This window comes from Tripterygium wilfordii, chromosome 8 (assembly GCF_013401445.1).
Source record: "Tripterygium wilfordii isolate XIE 37 chromosome 8, ASM1340144v1, whole genome shotgun sequence".
Classification (NCBI taxonomy): domain Eukaryota; kingdom Viridiplantae; phylum Streptophyta; class Magnoliopsida; order Celastrales; family Celastraceae; genus Tripterygium; species Tripterygium wilfordii.
The window spans coordinates 4158323-4181693 of NC_052239.1; the positions used below are offsets into that span (position 1 = coordinate 4158323).

General features: G+C 35.7%; 1 protein-coding gene and 1 long non-coding RNA gene across 2 annotated transcripts; both read left to right on the forward strand.

The window, feature by feature from the left end:
* The first annotated feature begins 14979 nt into the window (after positions 1-14979).
* LOC120003833 lies at positions 14980-18622 on the forward strand. Its single transcript, XR_005469384.1, has 3 exons — positions 14980-16290; positions 16669-17449; positions 18359-18622. It is a non-coding gene; the product is annotated as an uncharacterized LOC120003833 (long non-coding RNA).
* A 797-nt stretch (positions 18623-19419) lies between these two features.
* Positions 19420-23112, forward strand: LOC120003560. Its single transcript, XM_038852578.1, has 3 exons — positions 19420-19602; positions 19834-19923; positions 22579-23112. Exons 1-3 carry the CDS (start codon positions 19420-19422, stop codon positions 23110-23112), a joined length of 807 nt encoding a protein of 268 aa, XP_038708506.1.
* The last annotated feature ends 259 nt before the right edge of the window (positions 23113-23371 follow it).

Sequence of the window (23371 nt, forward strand, 5' to 3'; positions counted from 1 at the left end):
ACTTGAATTTATTTAGCAAGTCAATTCGTTCATACTCACTATTAATGTACCGTGGATGACATGCAGCTGAACATGTATCTTAAAGAAGCTGCCTCAACAATAAATCTAAAAAATCTTCAAGTATACATGCATGCTTACCTAATAAGACAACAACAAATCGTTGATTGAGATGGTAAACTTGATCGTAATAATTCTTAATGCAAGCAGGAGGTTGTGAGTTAAAGTTTCATAGGTATTTTCATTACCGCAATTTCTAAGATGGGCCCTTACTCAATTTAGCACAAGCGATAGTGAATTCAAGTTTCATGAGTATTTTCATTATCGTAATTTCTGAGATAGGTCGTTGCTTAGATCAGTTTGTGTTAATGTCACCTTACTTTATCTTTCCGTATTGGGCCTTGACCGAAATCTCAATTAGTTTTTTGGTGGAATTACCTAATAAGAGGACATTAGTACATGTATTTTATTCCCTCTGTCGCAATTTGTCTATCATTCTTTAAAAATCCAACTTCTTAACGAGACATTATTTAATACAATTTAACTGCACAAAATAACCATGTTATTCTAAATTTACTCTTATTTATAGTAGTACTCTGTGAAAACAAAGGTAATTTTGACATACAATAATAAAATTATTAATTAATAAAGAAGAGTGACATTAGTTTTGAGACAATCCAAAATAAAAAAGAGAATAATTAAAATTGGAGGGAGGGATTAATTACTATTGGTAAATGTATTACAAATTGGTACTTACCTAATTAATACACCCTAATCTCTACAACTCTATCTCTCTCTCTCCGAAGTGGTGTCAGCATCAACATGTGATACTCATCTTCATATAGCGGGAAAATCAAAGCCACCACACACCACAAGAAAAGACAAGACCATGGTCTATGTCAGCCAACTCCCGTAATTACAAGTACTCTCGACTCATGTGAAGGCACACCAAACGCAAGATCTCTTGGAGAAGTGGGGAGTGGAAAACTTTGTTAAATTATTCCGTTAGACCAGGGAATAGGGATCCAGGAGCTGACAATAATATTGTCATCGAAGGCCCTACGACAATGTGGGCACGCATCACGCATGCGTCCTATTAGTATTCATATTATTAAAAATAGTCAAACCTCGCTTTCCATCTAACTCATGGTCATAAATTTTTGTTTTAATTTTAAAAAAAAATTATATTTATATTTTGATCGATTTTACGAATCTAATGATATTTTTTTTTTGTTTGAAACAAAAAATCAAATTCAACATGAAAAATGTTTGTAATGCTCTTGATTTATATCCAATGATCAAGAATTATTATGCACTTTTCTTGTTGAATTTAATTTTTATTTCAAACGAAAAACAAAATACAAGAATGGTCATGCACTTACTGGGTGTTGCATGGAGGATATATTCGTACACATCTCACATGTTAGAGACAGTTTCTATATAATAAAAGTCTCAATGTAAGAATCGTACGTCTCTATGAATTCATCCATAGTTCAGGTGGTGTTAGACAAACATTGGATTGAAATATTATTCCTAATCATAGCGGGTTTGACAATAAAGGACAATATTTTGGGAGCTTAGATTTAATTATATGTCATATGGAGTCCCCTTGGTAGCCCTATTTTAGTCTTTTGTCCTATTTAAGGAATATCAACAAAGTTTACCATACCACAATAGTTATTGGGATATTAGAATTTGTATGACAAATAGATATAATTCTATTGGGTTTTGGTCTTCCAAAGACAACCCTAAGATAAAATTATTTTTTTTCAAAATATACAAAATTCTTGTAAGTGTATTAATGATAGAATAATAAGTTCGGAATTTTGATTTAGAATATAAAATAATTATTTTACAAAATCTAAATTAAAGTCAAGAGTGATGAAGGAGCAAAATAACATTTGAGCATTGAATTCTTGAAGGATTGAGTCCAAGGGCGGGACCAGGAATTAAAGTTGCGGGGGGCTATTAGAAGTTGGCGGGGGTCCGGGGGCAGCGTGCCCGGAAAATTTTTTAGGATTTTTTTGTTATATTACACCTATTTAACGCATAAAATAACATTAAAACGTTAGTATAAATACATATTGAAGTTTATGAAACAATAGACCATACACAAGATGAGACTAAGATTACCCATATCCCCATAAGCCATAATCGTAATTTACCCTGTTACCCATAATCCATAACCCTAAAATTAGCAAATTAGGTATTTCATATTTGGACAATTGAACTTACTTAGATTGAGAGAGTGAGAGTTGAGACTTGTGAACCAGAGAAACAATCAGACGAAAGCTGAAGGCATAATTCATGCTGCATGAAGCAAAGCCAATAAAGGATTCATCACTCACCAGATGCACAACAACACAAGAATGACACAATTCGAAGAAATTGTGTGGCTGTGTCGTTGTGTGAAAGTAGCTTAGTTGTGCTGGGCCATATTTTATTTAGATGTATTAGTGTTAGTTGGGCCTTAGTTTATTAAGATCTATTAGTGTTAGCTCATAGATGTGCCTTAGTTTTAAAGACAATTCCTAAGTTATGTGTATACCGGGTAATGGATTAATGGGCCTTAGTTTATATATATCTTTTAGGCTTTATTGTGTATTTGTCTTTCATTTGTGTATATATTCATATCAGTATTATGGGTAACCTATTTATGTATATATATACATGTGCATAAGTATATTTTTTTTTTATAAATCTGCACTGGGCTACAGCCCACCCTGCATCCGCCCTTGATTGAGCCAAAAAGAAAACTTAGAAGTTGAATAAAGTTGGACAGATTCTAAAGGTTACGTTTTGGGCCGAGCAAGGCCCAAATGAGGCCTTGCAATATAAGACACGCCGGCCCTACGGGCAAGCTAGAATCGGCGCTACAAATTCACACAAGTAATTGGTAATTTGGTATTCTGATTTCTAGTGTGGTTTGACTTCCAATAGAATTGGAAGATTATATCCTAAAGAGACTTGATATCTAATACTATATAATCTAATATATATATAAAATAAGTTGTGGATGTCCGCACTTGAGAATGTAAAATAAATATCATTTTTAATAGTATGGATGAGTGAGATGACAAATGAGACTTATTTTTTTGGATCTCACATATTTCAAATGAATGGTGTAAAGACATTTACTTTACATCGTTAATAATGGTGTAAAGCCATGATACAGTTTTGAGGACTTTCATCCGATATAAAACGAAAGGAGAATAGCAAGGGTGTAGCACGGTTTTAGAGGCAAATTTCTTTTGAATAAAATTCTGGAGAGAAATTATAGTGTTGCTTGATGAAAGGCCGAGTTACATATATTCCATAATAGCCGTGTGTGTTTTTGGTTCATCACCAATCGATGTTTTTTGCTTTGCTCGTTCGCAAAGAGATTAAGGGGAATATCGAGGAAATGACGTAGGCATTCAAAGTGATGGTTCGTGTGTTCAAGAAAAGAAGAAAACGTAGGACCTCAATATGAAGAGGTTGGTAGTTTTCTGAACTTTCTCTATGTCATGATATGTACTTGTATGATCTAGATTTAATTTTGTATAGATATAAATTTTGAAGCATCCTAAGATTATTTACGAAGATTAAAACTTGATCTAATATGTTTGTATGTCATGTTAAAAATATCATTTGTAACCAAATAAATTTTTTATACACATGCTAGACAAACATACTTGGGCCATTGGATACAAAGGGGTTGTAGGGTATCATTTGTTAAAATTTTGATTTGTACCTATACTAACCCGATCCTAGAAAGCTTCTGTTGATGTCTAAAATAATTTCCACAACCAACAGATACTTGCTAGCGAGCTCGAGAACAAAGAACCCAGTGTAATTGATGGTTTTTACTAGGGGTGTCAAACAGTCGATTCGGTAGGGTTTTTTTTTTTTCCCAGTTTTTTGATATAAATTTAACCTGACGGTTATTTATCGGTCCTAACTAACATATATTTTATAATAACTGATCAATTGGTCGGTTTAACTGTCTATGCGATTTATGCAGTTTTTTTTGAAAACCCTAGTTTTTACAAGTTTACCGATTTTCAATTTTGATAAACGAAAATGAAATTTTGGGATTCTCTTCGGATATGTGCAATTATATCGACAAATATTCAATTGATGAGGAATCCCTTTTCATTTAATCATCAGGAACAATTTATGGATTGCACTCAAGTGCCATGCACTCATTATGTACAATTCAATAAATTAAGATGCTAACCACGTGTTTTAACGATTTACCTAAAAACTTTCATTGATTAGTGAAAACTTACTCAGTAATATAAAATTTATATGCCAAGTACCTTATGCCATCATGTGTATATTAAATTGCCTATATATCTATTACTTATAAATTAAGAACTATGTGTTAATTACTTCGCATGTTATTGCAATGGTTAAATACGGACATGAATGATTAGAAGATACCAACTGATGCACGGTAGCGTGATGAAAGCAACATTATACTTAAAACTATTAATTCGACTCGCAAATATCAAATTAAAAACTTCGAACACTTTGCTAATTTTAAAAGAATAGTAATACCGCTCGTCTATTAATTTATCAAAATATTGTTATGGATTCTTTCAAGTTAGACATTGATTTTTTACAATGGTTTAGGTGGATGGATTGTTTACGATATTCCACCCCAGAGTGGGAGGACTTTTATAATAGTCTTTTGTTAAGGAATTCGGACCTACTAAATTTGAGGATTGTGCAGAGTTAGTACTTAAGTTGAGACAAAGTGGTACTGAAATTAGTCCAATGACGATGGAAAGTTATTTTTTTTGGAGGGCTGAAACCTGAATTAAAGTTTGATGTGAGGTTAATGAGGCATGCATGCAAACACACAAGAGCAAATGCTTTTGCTACACAATTGGATGCCAAACTTAACCACTTCAGACCTAGTGTTTCAAAATCATTACCTGTTAAGAAAAATATCTCCAGAAGAGGTATACAATATCGAAAAATGAAGGGATCATCCAGCACTTGAATTCCAACAGTTAGAGCTTAGTGTTTGTGTCTTTTATGGTATAGCAGCTTCATAGCCAATGAAAATTATGAAGATTAAAGGCTACCTTAAAAACTATCCAGTATTAATTCTGGTATACTCTGGTAGCACTCATAATTTTGTGGACTCGAGATTGATTAAACATTTGGGTGGACCTATGAAAAGACTAAAGAGTTTGAGGTCATGATTGTAGTTGGGGGAAAGATAAGAACCATGGGATGTTGTAGGTCCATTAGTCTCACAATGGGAAAGTATAGTTGCGAGACAAATTTCCTTTGGGGGCTGTGACAAAGCATTGGGAATTCAATGGATTTTTACAGTAAGTCTAGTTTTAAGGAATTTCCAAACATTAATAATGAAATTCTCTGTGGGAGACAAGATATTCCTGTTAACTTATCGCTATGGTCTACTACAAGCGACAAAAATAGAGAAAGCTGGATACAAATTCCTACGACTTATTGATGACTTGTTAGATGAACTGCATGGTGCAAAGTATTTCTCCAAGCTAGACCTAAGATCGATCAGGTTACCACCAAATTAGGATGCACAAAGATGACGTGGAAAAAATGCTTTTAGGACTCATGAGAGTCATTATGAGTTCTTGGTCATGCCCTTTGATTTAACAAATGCACCAGTCATTTTTCAATGACTTATGAATGATATTTTCAAGCCATTTTTCAGGAAATTTATGCTGGTACGCCAGTTGGGACCTCCATTAAAAAAGCTTAAAGCAGTCTTTTGATGTCTTGGCGAAGCATCAACTCTTGGTGAAAAAATAAGAGTGTGCTTTTGGACAAGGTAGAGTGGAATATTTGGGACATATTTGGCTCTAGAGATGGGATTACTGCTGACCCATCTAAGTTGGAGGCAATAGTGGAATGGCCTCTGCCTAAAACAGTAAAAGAATTAAGGAGATTCTTGGGTTTAACTAGATATTATACGAAGTTTGTCCCTCGATACGGAAAAATTTATCAACTATTGTAACAATTGACAAAGAATGACAGTTTTGTTTGGTCTACAGCTTCAACTGAGGCATTTGAAAGTCTTAAGAGTGCAATAGTTTAACCTTAAATACTGGCTCTTCCAGATTTTTCAGCCCCTTTTGAATTAGAGTGTGATGTCTTAGGGATTGGGATTGGGCCAGTTTTACAATACAGGGGAATGCCAATTGCATTCACTAGTCAAGCTTTGGGGCCTAGGAACCAGCCGTTGTAACTTATTAAAACAGATCATAACAGTTAGAAATATTTCCTCGACCAGAGACCTACTACTCCATTTTAGGAGAAATGGATAGCTAAGTTGCGCTAGGTTTTGATTATGAAATTCAATACAAGCAAGGAAAGGATAATGTTGTAGCTGGTGCATTGTCTAGGATGTCGGGATCCACTTCACTTCCTACAGTGCCAGTCTCTTCCAATGTAAAGTGCAGTGCTGTTTCATATCCATACTTTGGATGGATGGATGATTTGAGGAGGCATTTGGAACAAGATGAATGAATTTTGGTAAAAATGCAAGAAGTAAGGAAAAAAGATATCGCTGCTGCTTCTTCTAAATTCTCAATAGATAATGGATTTTTAAGATATAAATTCAGAATTGTATTGAGTCCTACTTTTACCTGCAAATCCAAACTATTTGAGAAGTTTCATGCTACACCTACTCTACACTTACTGTAGGTCATGCTGGAGTTTTGAAGACTTATCGAAGGATTAAAAGAGGCTTCTATTGGCAAGGTGTGAAGAAGGACGTCAAGCACATGGTGGCTGCTTGTAATATTTGTTAGCAAAATAAGCTATGAGACCATTTCACCACTTGGATGTTAAGGTATGTTTTGATACAAAATATGCTTGTTGTGTTTGTTGTGCTTAGTATGTATCTATAATCAAATTTCTAGGGTTGTTAATGCTATATGATTAAGTTTATTATGTCTTCATAATGTTAAATACTTCCCTGCATACTCCATTCATAATTTTGACTAACTTTTATCAAAGACATGAAGCTTACTTATAAGCTTACAAGCTGCCAAGTTTCAGGACTATATAAATCTACTATGACAACATATGATGTGGAAGATCTTTGCTGACCTAGACACTTGCTGACTAGGCTCAAGTAATAGGCCATGAAATTGGTGTAGATTTTAGAAGTGTGAAAGCAATAAGAATCACAGTAAAGCTGGAAACAATGATTATGACAATATCAAAGCAAATTGGAAGATATGAGTTGATTGAGCAATCAAAAGAAATATTCTCTGGAAAAGGAAAGAAGATTCTTGGAAAAGAAGTAAGGAAAGAAAATTTGATTCCTTGAAGACAAGAAAAGAAAGAAGAAATGATAGGAAGGGAATGGAGATAAATTAGGATGATTTCAACTCCTACAATCAAGGACATGATTCAAACGGTCAAGAGAGAAACCCTAGTCCTATATAATCTTCTCAGAGGCTACCTAAAAAGACACATAAATTTTATACGAGCTTCCAAGCAATTCTTTTTATTCATATCTCTAGCCTACTGTTTCCTACTCTTTGTTAGAGGTTCTTTACACTCAAAATTTAGTTTCTAAACCTCTAGCCATATCAAAAATACAAATTTATAAAAGTGTGGTTGGTACTTGAGCCAAAACCAGTTGTGTAAAGAGGTGGGCTTGTCTCTGCATCAACAAGCTGTCATAGTGGATTTTCAAATCTCAAGGAGGAGCCTTGAATAGTAGAGTAGGTCCAATTCTGGCTGAACCACTCTAAAATCATTTGCACTCACTCTACCCTTACTTTTTACGGTCTTTACATTGCTTGATTGTGTTTTATTATTTGTTATTGCTCTGCTCTTCTTATGCTTATTTGTTTGATCAAATTGTGTGAACATTATTTGAATATTCTCTGTTAGAATAATTTTAGCATCTTGTTTGTTGAATTCTATTCTAATCCTAGACTATACAGGTTAATCAATCAGTTTCCAGAAGAAAACCTAGTTTAGCAATCACAGAAACCAAAAACGAGTTTTAAAAAGACTTACTTTATACAATTCACCCCCCTCTTGTATTAAGTCTAAGGTCCTAACACTAGATTACTTCAGCCTTTACCAATTCCATAGTAAATTTGCAAGGATATATGCATGGATTTTATTGTGGCATTACCTAATTGTAAAGGTTAGACGATGATAACGGTGGTAGTTGATTGTTTGTCAAAATATAGTCATTTTGTGGCTTGGCTCATCCATGTTAGAGATAAAGGAGATAGAGCAGTTACCAATGTTGACGTTCTCCCTAATAGATAATATGCACCCATCCATCTGTTGTTAGCTGTAACTGTGGGCTATGTACATGTGATGTTATTTATATCAATTCTGTTGTATAGGTATGTTATGTATATCCTTGTATTTGGTGTAACTTCTTACCACAAGATGTGGGTTAGGTTGTACACAAGCAATATAATGAAAAGCCTATCATGAGCTCGGTCTGGTATATGTTTTGATACCAGTCTTATTCTGCATTCACTTCTTTAACTTGGTATCGGAGCTTTTGAGCCAACGCTTGTCAATTCTTCATCCAATGGCAAATGCTAATTCCTCCTCCATATCTTCTGACATAACAATTGCTTCTGCCACCACTACCGTTCCCTATCTAAACATAATGCAATTGGTGTCTGTCAAACTTGATGGAACCAATTACCTTGTATGGGTGGCTCAATTCCTGCCACTACTGCGTTCACACAATTTCATGGGTATTGTTGATGGTTTAGATACTTGCCTAGTATAGTTCATTGATGATGTTGCAAAGGCCTCAGGGAATGTTAACTCTACTTATCAAATATGGCAGAAGAAAGATCAGCCATTACTCAGCTGGATCAATTCCACCTTGGAGCCTTCTCTTGTCTCAACCATGTATGGCCTCAATACAGCCAAACAAGCTTGGGACTCACTGGCCTGCAAGTTTGCCTCACCCTCACGCTCACGCTCCAGAATCTCACATCTCAAGAGACAACTGCAAGGCATCCAACAGTCTTCTCAGAACTGCATCACGTACCTTGCACAAGCCAAGCCCCTAGCCGATCAGCTTACAGCAGTTGGTAAGCCAATTAGTGATGAAGATCTCATTCAACACATTACAAATGGTTTGAATGTTTCATTTACAGCCTTTCTTACCTCACTTTCATTTGCTATGCGTGATAATTCAATGAGTTTCACCGACTTTCAGGCTGAGTTGTTGAATCATGAACTTCTTCTTGATCAACAACAAAGCCGTAATATATCACCCGAATCTGGTTCTATTGCTTTCTATAGCAACAGGAATGCCCAATGTAAGCCTCATTCGTCCACTCAACATCAGCTATCCAATCGCGAGTATCATTCCATGGGTCGCGGCACTTCCATGCCAAAATTCAACTCCATGCAACCACCAACTAGCCATGAAAATTGTGAGAAGTGTTAAATATGCAAACCGCTCTAGACTGTTTCAAAAGGATGGATTTTTCGTTCCAAGGGAGACGCCTACCTAGTGAACTTGCTGCCATGGTTGCTGACACAAATGACAGACTGATGAACACTCAATGGTTTGTCGACAGTGGGGCAAATACCCATGTCACTGCTGATGAAAATAACATTGACAATCCGCAGAGCCATTTACTGGTAATGATGGTGTGAATGGTATAGGTACTGGTTCATCTCTTCCTATGCCTAGTATTGGTTCCCATTCCTTACATACATCACATAAACCACTGCTTCTCACGGACATCGTTCATTGTCCACAAGCCTTAACAAACCTACTTTCTGTTAATAAATTTTGCCTTGATAATGATGTGTATTTTATACTCATTGGTTGTGGTTATGTTGTGAAGGACATGCAAACGGAGACAATGCTACACTAGGGCAAAGTGAGAATGACCTATATCCTTTGAATTTCCGGCAGCTTTCTAGGAATCTTTAAATCTGATACATGACAGACAACCGTTAAAGTTCTAATAGCTCCAACTTACAACTGGATATGAATTGAGCATTTCCCAACAATCTTGCGGAAAGTACCGTTACCCACCAAGACTGTGCCACCTTTGAATGAATCATACGTATTGAACGCATCTCTATAAGGAGACACATGATAGGTGCAACCCGAATAAAAAATCCACTCCTCCTTGGTTCTCAACTCTTTCGAGTTCAAAGATGCCCTGACATTGACCAAGGAGATTGAATTCCGTCCATATAGCGTAGAATTAACAAAGGAATCATAAGAAGCTAGTAGCGAACACAAAAGAATAAGAGTTTGGTCCTCCTCGTCAACCAAGACTTCAATGTTCTCCAAATCCATGATAATTCGATTAAAATTATTAAAGTGTTGTTGTATTGACTTACCTGAGTTCATCTTGAGAGTATACAATCGTTGTTGCAAATACAACCGGTTCGTAAGAGACTTCGTCATATTCAAGCTTTCTAGCTTGTCCCACAACCCATTGGTTGTTTCTTTGTCTGCTACCTCCCTAAGAACTGCATCCACAAGAGATAACTGAATTACACTATACGCCTTCTCCTCCATCTCTGTTGCCTTTTCTTTGGGTAACTTGGCTGCCACTTTTGCATCCAAAATCTTCATTAAACCATGTTGTCGTAAAAGTGCGAGCATCTTGACACGTCACAAACTGAAACTGTTATCTCCATAAAACTTTTATATCTCAAATTTTGCTAGAGCCACTGAACCTAAGCTCCGACACCAATTGTTGGGATTTAATGAAACAAAATTGAATATAGAAAACGTACAGAAACAAAGGAGAGAAAGAAGACACAATGTTTGACGAGGTTCTGCACAAGTTGTCTAAGTCCCCAGGCGAAGAAGAATTCCACTAATATGATAATACGAAGATTAAAAAAAAGGATGAATTCTTGAACTCAAAAACTAACCAACAAATCTCTCTCTCACAAATACTGCCTTTTTACTCTCGGTTCAACTCATTCGGTACTCTCCCATTTAAAAACAAAAATTTGAAGACTTCTCCACCTAATACAAGGAAAGAGAAACCAATTAAAAGACAAAAAGGTCACAACTTTTACATAAAATTGAACCCAGACTTTGTGTTCTATTTTTCTCCACATGGGCCCACCCGTCCTTAAAAGGGAGACTTTGAGTTGTATCTAAATTTTAGTCAAATTCTAATAGTGATTGCTTCACGTGATTCCTTGAGTAAGAAAATCTTAGTGGGTGATTGATTCTCTATACTCTGTGTTCTTTCTCGTCGATCCTTTTGTTCTTTCCAATACCCAATTTGCATTGTTTTTTTATCCCAAAAAACCCTTTTCTTGGGTTTGGGTGGGTTCTACATTTCTATACCGAAATAATGAATTGAGTTCGTATAGGTATTTTTGAAGCCGCTTTCGTCGGGTTACGTCATTGTAATAGTCTCCCATCTCCTTTGTATTTATTATTTTCTTCGCTTTCTTCGAGTTTGTGTGAAAAAACTCGTGTGTTTATACAATCAGATAATCAACACTTTATTAAAAGAAATGCGGAATTAATAAACGAACCAAACGCCATAAAATTATCGAGGAAAACCCTCCCGAGAAAAAACTTGAGTCTTTCAAGCGATTAACCTAAAAGCAATCCACTATAATGAAGTTGAGATTACAAAGGAATTACTTAACTCAATTGAAACATTTAGTACATCTAAACTCAACGTATGTCTTAGTCCAGCAAGAGTCCACCATTGCTGAAGTTGCTTTGGAGTCCACCAAAGATTTTCGACTTGTGTAGACCTTCAATCATAATCCACCAACATGAATCAACTCAGTACCGCGAGCTTTTCACTGCTACGGCCTTCACCAGTGTTCCACTTGAGCAGAGATCACTCAGACTACCATTCTCTCACTTGTGTATAACAGATACTTAACATTCATTAATAAAGTAACAAAGAAAAACACGAAACTCAGATTTGGTAATTTTGCAGTATTGAATTCCTTTCATGAGATCATTATCCTAAGAACATACAAGGATTGACAAAGGACAAAAAAATGCTAGATTCATCGAATGAAATGTCTATATGAAGAGTCATAACTAAGAAGATAAATGTATAAGTAAGACTCATGACTTGGAAAAGGGGAAGAAGAAATGGGTAGAGCAACATTCTGCAATGACCGTCAAAACATGATAATTTTAAAGAAAAGTCTTACTCAGATTTGGTAATTTTGCAGTAATTATTAATGTCTTTATCATTTAGTTTAATCAAAGGGAAACCACAATTGACTTTTTTTGTTCCAAGTTGTCTATGAACTATCAAAAATGTCTGAAAATGAACAAAGAGAAATAATTTGGCAAACAATGAAAAATGATTAATTAATTTAATGACTCTTGAGCAAAGGTACTCATTATGTACAGATCATTGGTTTAAATACACAAAACAACAACGGTAATAAAAAAAATAAATAAGCAAAAAATAAATTTGCTTTAAAATGCATATATGATCTCCTATTTTCCTCCTTAATGTTTATCTTTCCTAAGCTTGCTTTAGTCCACTCATTAGCTATTGCCTCAGACCATTCATAACAGAAACTATAAATTTACAGTAAAAATACACTTTTCACATAATTATAGTTTCTCTAACAGTATCATCATGCAACACACACTCTAAATCATTTAAATATTCATTTATACAATCATTTTTTTTTTATTTTTTAAACTCAATTTATTTTACCACTTTCATAATATAAAAATCACATTAAAATAATAAATCATTTGAGATTAATATTTTTATAAACCTAAATACATAATATAATAATTATTTTATTTAATATTTAATATTCCATAATTTATTTTCTCACATTATTTTTTCCACCGAATTAACTGCATGAATGTGATATATATATACCTACTGCACGAGTGTGTGTATTGTTTCAAAAAGATCAAAGAAAGTTAATATAATAATTTGAAATCTGGGTCCACAGGAATTAAAAATTCTTAAAAATGACATCAAATTTGCTACAATAGCCTATAGCTTTACAGTAACACTGTAAACAATTTCATAACTTACAGTTTGGTATACAGTTTCTGATGGATGGAGGCCATTTTTGCTTAAAAACTCAATCACAGACTCTACATTTACAGTAGAGTATGCATTCCCAGTCTTACATAGAATGAGGTTTGTCTCCAACGATCCAAGAGTCATTTTCTATTGTACAATCTCTTTCTCAGTCATTAAATGCTTCGATATTGGCTTGGTTTGTGTCGCTGTTATCAGTGTAGAATGGTTGACATTATGAGGATGCAAGTCCAAGCTAGCTGTCTAATTAGTCATACGAGTAATTAATTAGGACGGCCCACATTGGAAGATTCATGTGATCATAAAGTGCCCCGGCCCCATTAAGTGATGTCTACAGAGAAAAGTTGCCAAATTGTGTGGACATCTTTGCTTGGGAGTTGGGACCTCACACCTCCAATAATGAACATTGGGAGAACATGCAAAGATGTAGAGTAATTGTTACAGCCTACAGGTCTTATCTTTTACACTAATCTAATTAAACTCCTCTCTCTTGCTAGCACAAGCAAACCATAGATTAATATCCGTTAGGGTAATATATTTCTTTTAAAATACATGAAAGAGGATGGAGAGGCATGAACTCGAGATTTGTATGAGATACCATACACATAAATATCATTTAAGTTACTCGTAATTCTCTAGAGTAGTAGATTTAAATAAAAAAAGAGATTTACTCTTTTTACTACCTTGAACTTTTACTGAGAGAACTAAAAGAAATCAAGAGTAAGTACCATCAAAGATCAAACTCTCAAATTTTGAGAAACATCTATAAAATATCAACACAAACACACGCATACATTGTAAACATAAGAAGGTAGCTAGTGCTGTGTAGGACTTTTCTGGACAGCGGGGCTTCTACTTCTTGGATGGAATACCAATTCGTTGGCATCTAATACCCTGAAGGAACAAGCTCTGTCCTCATCAATTTTCCCAATCTTTCCAACCCCAACACTGTAACTCTTAATCTTTGTAATTCCACTAGACTCCCCTCGTACTGTCTGCTTCATACCGGGTTTCGAAGAGCCGAAACTGACACTCGGACTCCTTGGGGTGTTTTGAAGTTTTGCATGTTGATGTTGTGGGGAAGGACAGGGTAGCATCCCTCCCGACGAAACATTCTCCATGCTCTTCATATACATGGTATTAGCCCTCCCAATAACTCTAAAAGTTGCTAACACAAGCTTCATCAACTTCCCTCTCTTGCTTGCTTTGCTTCTCGTCTTTGAGTTAGTTGAATCGATCATTTTTGGGGCAATTACTATCTAGAGATGGAGTAGAGTTTTCTTTTCAACGAATGTTTAGTTTGTGAGATGGTGATGAAATGAGTCATCACCACACACACACACACACATATATATATATAAACACACACATATATATGTACAAGTGGGGTTTTTCACTCGGGTGGTCCATGGAAGTAGGTTTGAACAAGCGTATGCCAGAGTGGACAATTGACTTTCCAAGCCCAAAAAACATGTCATGTTTTCAAATATAGTTGAAACCAATTATTCTTTTATTACAAGAAATGGTGTTTGGATGGTCGAAGCCAAAATTGAAAGGGAGAAAAACGTGAAGGATTATTTGATATTATCAATCATAAAAGGACAAGGTTGGTTGTGTGTTTTGTGGAAATGTGTATATAAGTAGTTTAAAGCGGAGTTGGGGTCTCCACAATTCCGAGTCTACAATCCACATTTAATGGTATAGAAAAAGCTAGCCAAATTTTAAAAATGAAAAATAAAAAATATAGAGTGATGTGACACACCTCCCAAATTATTATATTCAAATAACACTCTAGAATTTTAGACAAATTGAGGAGCTCCATGTCAGTTTAAAGTGGGCACGTGAAACCAAAGTTGATAATTATATCGTAGGCAGGCGTAGGAATAAGTAAATCTTGGACCACCAAGGGAGAATATACACTTGATCTATATTTTTCAAGTTTTGACTTTTACATGAGGAGATAAATATTGTACAGCTTCGACTCTTTCTTCTCTTAGACGCTCTCGACCGTCTCTAAAGAGAATGACGAGTCTCTTCTCGTGAGAGTTTTAGTTTGTTTCCCGATCTCCTCTCTTCTCAGTTCAATGTTTTTCTTCTTTTTCGGTTGGCTAGTGTGGAGGATCTAACTTTGAAGGGGAGTTAAATTTTTCTTACAGTAGAAGAAGGTGAAGCTATTTGCATACCAGATCTAGATCCAAACGTCAACAAATCTGTCTCATAGTGCAGTATTGTGGGGAAGATCTTGATGGAGCGGCCAATCAATAAAGCCATCTTGGCTAAGACAATGGGGAATATATGGAAACTCTCGGGGAGTCCCTCTTTCATGGAGGTAGGGCAGAATACATCTATAATAACTTTTTCTAATATTCGAGATGCGAAATGCATAATGGCAGGTCATCCGTGGTCTTTTGACCATCATCTTTTTGTTCTAAATCAGATCGATACTGCTATCCCTATTGAGGAAACGACATTTGATTCAGAGGTTTTTTGGGTTCAAATCCACAACCTTCCTCTCATGGCAATGACGGACGCAGTATGGAAGTAGATTGGCTCTTCATTGGGAGAGTTAATAGAAGTTGATGTGAATAGTGATGGGCTAGGCTGGGGGATTTACCTCCGTGTTCGTGTTCAGATCCAGCTGAAGAATCCCTTACTTAGGGGGAAGCTCCTGAAACTTCCTCAGAAAGATTTTATGTTGGGCTTTTAATATGAAAAGCTCCCTCGGTTTTGTTTTAAATGTAGGCGAATTCTTCATCACCAAAGGGTTTGCCCTATTAGTACTGACGATCGTCTTCATCGGAACAATAATGGGGATGAATATGGGCCCTGGTTGAGGGCTAGTCTGTAGAATCGCAAATCTCAAAATACAGATAGGCTTAAGACTTCTCAATCTGATTCTATGGGTTTCTCAGCTGAAGATACTTGTAGTGACCATGAAGTTTTAGAAGGTGATGATGGTGTGTATGACTTAGCAGTAGGTGGAAATGCGGGAAAGCAATTGCTAGTTATTGAAGATGGGGTGAATGCAGGAACTAAGGTGGATTCACACCAGATAACGAAGGGGGGTCCTCTCATGGCGAGGTTAATATAGAGGAAGAGTCCGCGACAAAGGTTTCTCTCGGTAAGGACTCTATGGATTCTTCTCCCGACATAAAAAAGTGGAAGCATAGAGCAAGAGCTAAGGGTGTAGTCTCGGGTACCACTACTGTCTTGGCTAAGAGAAGGTTGGATGGCAATGAAAGTGCAGTTCAGGGGGACATCGGAAGGCTTCCAAAGAAGGGTATATTTGCTTTTTCATATGATTACAGCAATATTGAGGTTGAGGCGGCAGCTAGTGACCAGCCCTGCATAGAGTTATAAAAACCTTAGTTTGGAACTGTAGGGGGCTTGGGAACCAGCCTAGAATTTGTGAGTTATATCAGTTGGTGACTAATAAGATGCCCAATTTTTGTTTCTTAATGGAAACAAAGATTTGTTCTGCTTAAGCTCAAAAGATTCGAATTAAGCTTGGGTTTGATAGTGCTTTTTCGGTGGACTCTATTGGTAGAAGTGGAGGTCTACTATTGTTGTGGAGAGATGATGTTAAAGTGTCTCTTACTAGTTATACTATGTTTCATATTTTTCTGGATTTTATTGCCATCCTACTTCATCTATGCAGGCTCAATCTTGGAAGTTACTTCGTAAGCTCCTTCCTCCTAATCAGGCTTGGCTTTATGTAGGACTTTAATGTTATCTCCAATTATCACGAGAGGGTTGGGGTAGCTCAAAGGAAGGCCATTTCATGCAGCGGTTTAACCAAGCCTATCAAGATGTGGGCTTGTTTGATTTAGGCTTTTCAGGGTCAAAATTTACGTGGACTAACAAGAGATCTCTTCCAGCGTCTTTCATCATGGAATGCTTAGACAGAGCGATGGCAAATGATGTCTAGTTGAATACCTTTCAGAATTTTGAGGTTTAGAATATTGCCACTTCTTCATCCGATCATTGTTGTTTGTTAGTCTCATGGGAGGTGGAGGCTACGCGAAGATAGTATACTCGTCCACGTTTCAGGTATGTTAACTAGTGGGGTAATTGGCCTGAGTGCAATAGAATTATTCAGCAGCAGTGGCATCAAAGCGGGGCTGGAGCGTGCCCCAATTCTAAAATGCGAGGTCTCCATAATAATTTGTTGGGGTGCCAGAAGAGTATTCAGAAGTGGGTGGTGAAGTTCAAAAATGATCAGAGTAGCCAGACTAGCTCTTTGTAGTCTCAACTTTCTCAAAATCTCCATGGTGAGAGCATTTAGAATCAAGAAGCGCTTTCTAGGATTCGTTCTTCCTTGGATTTTCCTTGGGAGACCGGGGAAAGTATTCGTAAGCAACAATCTAAGATTCAGTGGTTACAGGAGGAGGATCGAAATACTAAGTTCTTCCACCATTGTGTTCAACAAAGGAAAAAGGGTAAGTTAATTGAGCAAATTCAGGATTTATACGGAACCATTTAGTCTTCAGAGGAGCTGATTAGATCTTCTTTTCACTCTTACTTCTTAGGTTTATTTCATTGTCACTACAAGAAATTGGGGTGTATGGTAGTGGTTCTCCTGCAACGGTTACCAAACTGTTGCTAAATAGATAATTGGCAACGGTAAAATTAACCGTTGCCATAAATATTATTTTTAGCAACGGTTTTTGTACACCTATTGCTAATATTAATGTTTTGCAACAGTTAAAGTCAATCATTGCCTGTACTTAAAAGGAGTGCAACCGTTATAACAACGGTTGCTAATGATTATGCTTTAGGCAACGGTTATCGTAAACTTATTGCTAAAATGAATATTTTGCAATAGTTAGAATTAATGGTTGCCTAATGTTTATGCTTTTAAGCAATGGTTATTACCACAACCGTTGCCATATATGGTGAATAAGAAAATTAATTTATATTAAAAAATATTACTACTTACTATATAATCTTGTTGCTTTAGCATATGGATGTTTAATTTGCCCAAAATTATTTATTGAGCACTCTTTATCAATCTTCTATAGTAATCATACTCCTCTCTCAACTTCTCTAGCTACGATCATAACACCATTTGACAGCATTCATCTACATCAACACATAGCCCTAGAGAGGTGATACAATTTTCTGCTTTAATAGTGTTTGAGTGAACTCAAAACATATTTTTGACAGAGGATATGCTTGAGTTGAGTTTTAAGAATAACACTTGTTAGCTAGACATCCCTTTATCTGATGATTTTGGGTGCTATATGTTGCTACTAATTGAGTTTGTGCTCATACTTCATGATATTAGCCCACGAGCAGGTTTAATAAAACTTTACCTTGAAATCTAAATTTTTTCCATCCTTTTGTAGGTTACCAAAAACGACAATGATGGTCGTGATGAGGAGGATCATGAAGAGGATATAATGGATGATGCATAATAGGGATTAGGAGTGAACTCTTGACTTCTCTTTGGAATTTGTGTTAATTATTAATGAACTAGCAAGTAGTTGTTATTTTGCATTATGTTTGATAAGGTATGTAATTTTGTTGTTGCTCGGATTATAGCTTTTATGGATATTAATTTGGTGGGTTGATTTAGATTGTGATGATTATAGGATGTGAAATATGTACATTTGATTTGATTCTGGAAATTTATTAGGCATTACAGGCATCAGATATGAAAGAATATAGCCAAATTAATTTGCAACGATTTTGGAACTATCGCAACTGTTGCAAAATAGTACCTTAAACTGTTGCCTAAACAAAATCTACAACCATTGCAATTACTAATTTCAATCATTCTCGTTAATTAACCTTGCAACGATTTTAAAACTGTTACAAATAAACATCAATGGTTACCCAATACAATCGCAACGGTTTGAACTCGTTACAAATAAGTAGGCAACACTCTAAGCATCTTGTTCAGCAACGGTTAAAACCGTTGCTAAATATCAATTATAGCATGCAGCGGTTAAATAACTATTGCAAAATATAATATAGACAATGGTTTACACCCGTTGCTAATAAGTTTTGGACTGTTGCATAAAGTAGTCACTTGCAACGGGTATAATAACTGTTGCAGTAAATTACAAAACCGTTGCCATAACCTTTTGCAACGACGATTTATGCAACGGTGATATGAACTGTTGCAAATGTTACTAGTAACGGTTTAACATAATTTTGCAACGGTTACCGTTGCAAAATACCCCAAATTCTGGTAGTGTGTTCAGTTGACCCTTTGCATCGCAATGATTTTTTATCTGATCTGCTTAGTAAGGTGTCGGCTTCTATGAATTCTTTACTGTGCAGATAGTATTCAAAGGATGAGGTTTTTAAGGCTGTGTCCCAAATTGATCCTAATAAGTCCCCTGGTCCAAATGGTTTTTCTTTGACTTCTAATAAGGAAAACGGGGATATTTTTGGTGAGGAGATGTTGGCAGTTGTTACTGAATTTCTTCAGTCGGGCTCCATAGTTCCCGATATTAACAACACATTTATAGCTCTTATCCCTAAAATGAAGAATGCTTTGAAGCTCACTGACTTTAGATTGATAAGCTTATGCAACGTCCTCTACAAAATTATTGCAAAGCTTTTGTCTAATCGATTGAAGTTGGTCTTACCATCTATCCTATAGGACAACCAATCAGCCTTTATCCAAGAACGATTAATCACTGATAATATCATAGTTGCCTACGAAGCTTTATGCTCCATGGAAACGAAGCATCGTAGTAGCAAAGATTACATGGCAGTTAAGCTCAATATGAGTAAAGCCTATGATATAATTGAATGAAACCTCTTGGAGGCGGTTATGGTGAAGTTGGGCTTTTGTGTTACTTGGGTGCAGTGGATCTCCCAATATATCCGGACTATTTCTTACTTGGTTCTCGTGAATAGCGTCCCTAGTGATCCAGTTATTCCCTCTCGTGGCTTGCGTGTAACAACCGGGGTCACGACGCGAACCGACGATGGAGGATGAAAAACGTTTAGGGTCGCCACCAATTGAGTTAAGGTGCAATTGGACACCGTAAAGACCTGCGAACCAGAGAAAATGGGTACAACGATCGATTGAGTGTGGGCAAGGTGTTAGGCACCCCACAACTCCCGTTTGAAAACGGTTACCCTAATTAATTTAATGGCTATCTCATGGAAACTTACTCTTTGCAAGATATAATTGCATTGAGAAAAAAATTTATATGAAAAATACTATCAACTTATGATAGTTTTGGAAAAAGGTTTGGAATAACACTATCAACTTACGATAATTTTTGAAAAAAAAGTTTAGAATAATACCATCAACTTATGATAGTTTTTTTTTTGAAAAAACATTGGAGTATTACTGTCAACTTATGATAGTTTTTTGGAAAAAAAGTTTGAATTATTACTATCAACTTATGATAAATTTTTTTAGATAAAGTTTAGAATGATACTATCAACTTTTGATAGCTTTTTAGCAAATGGTTTTTAAGATACTAACAGACTATTTATTGAAATGAAAATAAATGGTGCTTTTAATAAAATGCACTACCAACTTTTGGTAGGTTTAATTTTAAATATCAACTTATGGTATAAATGATCTATTGAGAAAATGTCACTTATCAATTTAACTTATGATTGTCAACTTATGAAAAATTCATAAATGAAATCAAATAAAGTCCATAATCCCAATAAAGAAAATCAATTTATGATTTCCTTAATTGAAATGACTCACACTCAATTTAAACTTACACATTCGTAATCCATACAAATAAAGATAATCCGAATAACAAATGTCCAAATTATACATGCCAATATGAATGAAATAAATTACCCAACATAGGAGCCAAATATACTTATATACATACGTAATTGAATAACAAAAACATAAAACAAACTGAAAATTATAGAAAGGTCAAAAGAACGGATAAAACCCAGCATGTATATATTTCTGTGTATAAACACTTCATTGTAGAGTGAGCACACAAAAAATCACCTTTACCATCACTGACCTCATCTCTTTCTACAACAAGAGCCATGCCATAACACATAAAAAAAAGTTCAAATGATACCGATCTAAAAGCCTAGGAAACCAGAACAAAAATAAAGCCGCAAGATAATCCTTAAAACCAACAGAAAAGTCCAAACGTGATATGCCTAAGGGAAGCACTATCCCAACCCCCCTACTTTCAACCCCCCTACCTTCTCTAGACTACTTTAATGACTTTTTTCAATCTCATCCGTTGAATGACTTTTCAATGGTTTGAAATTGTAAAAAAACATCACCTTTTGCTTAGTGGTCCTTGCATCGTAAAACTCGCCAACCCCTTTTTTTGACCGTTCATGTATTCAATCCACCACTCTCTCATGGACTCCAACTCAATATATATTCTCTGTATAGGACAGAGAATATATTCTCTGACTATACATGTGTACATATATGGCTATAAATTGAGAAGAGTTTGCAGAGCATTTAAAGAAGCTGCAAGAGATAGCAGTAGTGTGTGAGAAAAAAACGAGAGAGAGTCTTAAAGTAGTCTGTTGTTGAGATAAAAAGAGAGTGAACCTATTGTGGATATGGATTACTTTAGTGATATTTTCGACTACCACTTGTCAAGTTGTTCAAGTGAACAGGTAAATACATATACTGATGTAAATTATATTGTTGTTTTTTTGTAAATGCACTCATATGGATTCATCAAATCTTCATCTGAAGCTTTTATTCATGTACTTGAATAAATTATTATCTATGTCTTACAAAATTATGATAATTAAAAAAAGCAAACAAATAATCTTAATCAAAACATTTAAATTAATAAATGTATATATATATTCTCTGTCTTATATGTGTGTATGTATATATCTATATATATATATGTGTATGTATATGAGATGAGACATGATGAAAAGACATGACATGACAAGACAAATAGTGACAACCTAGGGGGAGGGGGTTTAAAATAGGGGGGGTTTGTTTATCAATTTCCTATGCCTAAACCACGCAATAAACTAAAGCATAACTAGAAGACTAAAAGGGAAAGCAAGTCAAATGTGTAGGTAGTACCCACTCAACCAACCAACCTTCTTTATTCAACGAGCGCCCGTCCTCTCTCCAACTTTCTCTCTCATTTTCTTTTGTTTGTGCGGCCGCTTCCTTCTTTGCTCCAATCAAAAACCTCTTTGTTTCTGCCCTTTTTTTGTTGTCCCTCTCCGCCTCTTTCTTTCTCCCTTTTATATTATGAGACTAAAATCCTATTTTCCTCTCTTTACCAAAAAGCCCCCCAAACCCTATTTATTCTCTTTTTAGAAACCCTACGAAGCTAACCCTTTTTGTAAAAACCTAAAAATGTGCCACCTCTTCTCTTTTTAAGTTTTTATTTCCAAAATCTTTTAATTCACTTATTTTTTAGATATTTTCTAGGGTTTAGTAGCATTGAGGCTTGAGTTTGAATTTTTATGGGCCTATGGTCCAAAAAATGGGTTTTTGCATATTTGTAGGCTTGTGGGCCTGAGAAACAAGGTCTTGGAATTTTTGATTTTTGATTCTTGGATTTTTGTATTTTTGTATATTTTTTAATTTTTTTACTCCTTTTTGTTTTTATTAATTATTCTTCAGCCGGACGAAAACCGATTACTACAGGACCCACTATCACCACTCTTGTTTGTTATTTGTATTGAAGCTTTGAGCAATAGGTTTCACCAGCTTGAGGTGTCGGGGAATATGGAGGACATTCCATTTGGTGGTGGCAATATCAGGGATTCCCATTTATTCTTTGCGGATGATTGTCTTCTCTTTTATCGGGCTACTTTAGAGGCTTGGGAGTATGTGCGATCTGTTTTGACAAAGTACGAGGAGATTTTAGGGCAGAAACTTAATGTTGAAAAAATGTCTTTTTTCTTTAGTAAGCACACTTCTGATGGAGTGAAAGATCTGCTGAAGGCAACTATAGGTGTGCAAGAAATCAAAGCGTATGAAAAATATCTTAGGCTGCGTATAGTGATTGGTAGATCTAAGACTGAGTCTTTGCTTTTTATGGTGGATATGGTGAGAGATAGGACTCAAAATTGGAAGAACCGTTTCCTCTCTTATGCGGGAAGGGAAGCTCTTATCAAGTCGATTCTCCAAGCAATTCCAACTTATAGTATGTAAGTTTTCCATTTCCCTGGTGGTTTATGTAAAGAGCTTAATGGTTTTATCTGCCAATTTTGGTGGTAGGGGGCCTTGAAGTGCAAAGGTGTATGCTGGATGTCGTGGGATAAGTTTTGTAAGGCCCAAGACAGCTGGAGGCATCAGCTTCAACGACTTTGAGTCCTTTAATGAAGCCTTCTTAGCCAAATAAGGCTGGAGAATTATCAAGTTCCCTAATTCTCTTGTGGCAAGGGTTCTTAAGGCGAAATACTTCAGGAAG

Excerpts from the sequence above, each read along its gene's own strand:
- LOC120003560 (XM_038852578.1), top strand. The coding sequence starts at position 19,420 with ATGTTGGCAGTTGTTACTGAATTTCTTCAGTCGGGCTCCATAGTTCCC. Across the intron at positions 19,603-19,833 it reads TGTCTAATCGATTGAAGTTG|TGGATCTCCCAATATATCCG; the intron begins GTCTTACCATCT and ends ACTTGGGTGCAG. Across the intron at positions 19,924-22,578 it reads TTCCCTCTCGTGGCTTGCGT|CCGGACGAAAACCGATTACT; the intron begins GTAACAACCGGG and ends ATTATTCTTCAG.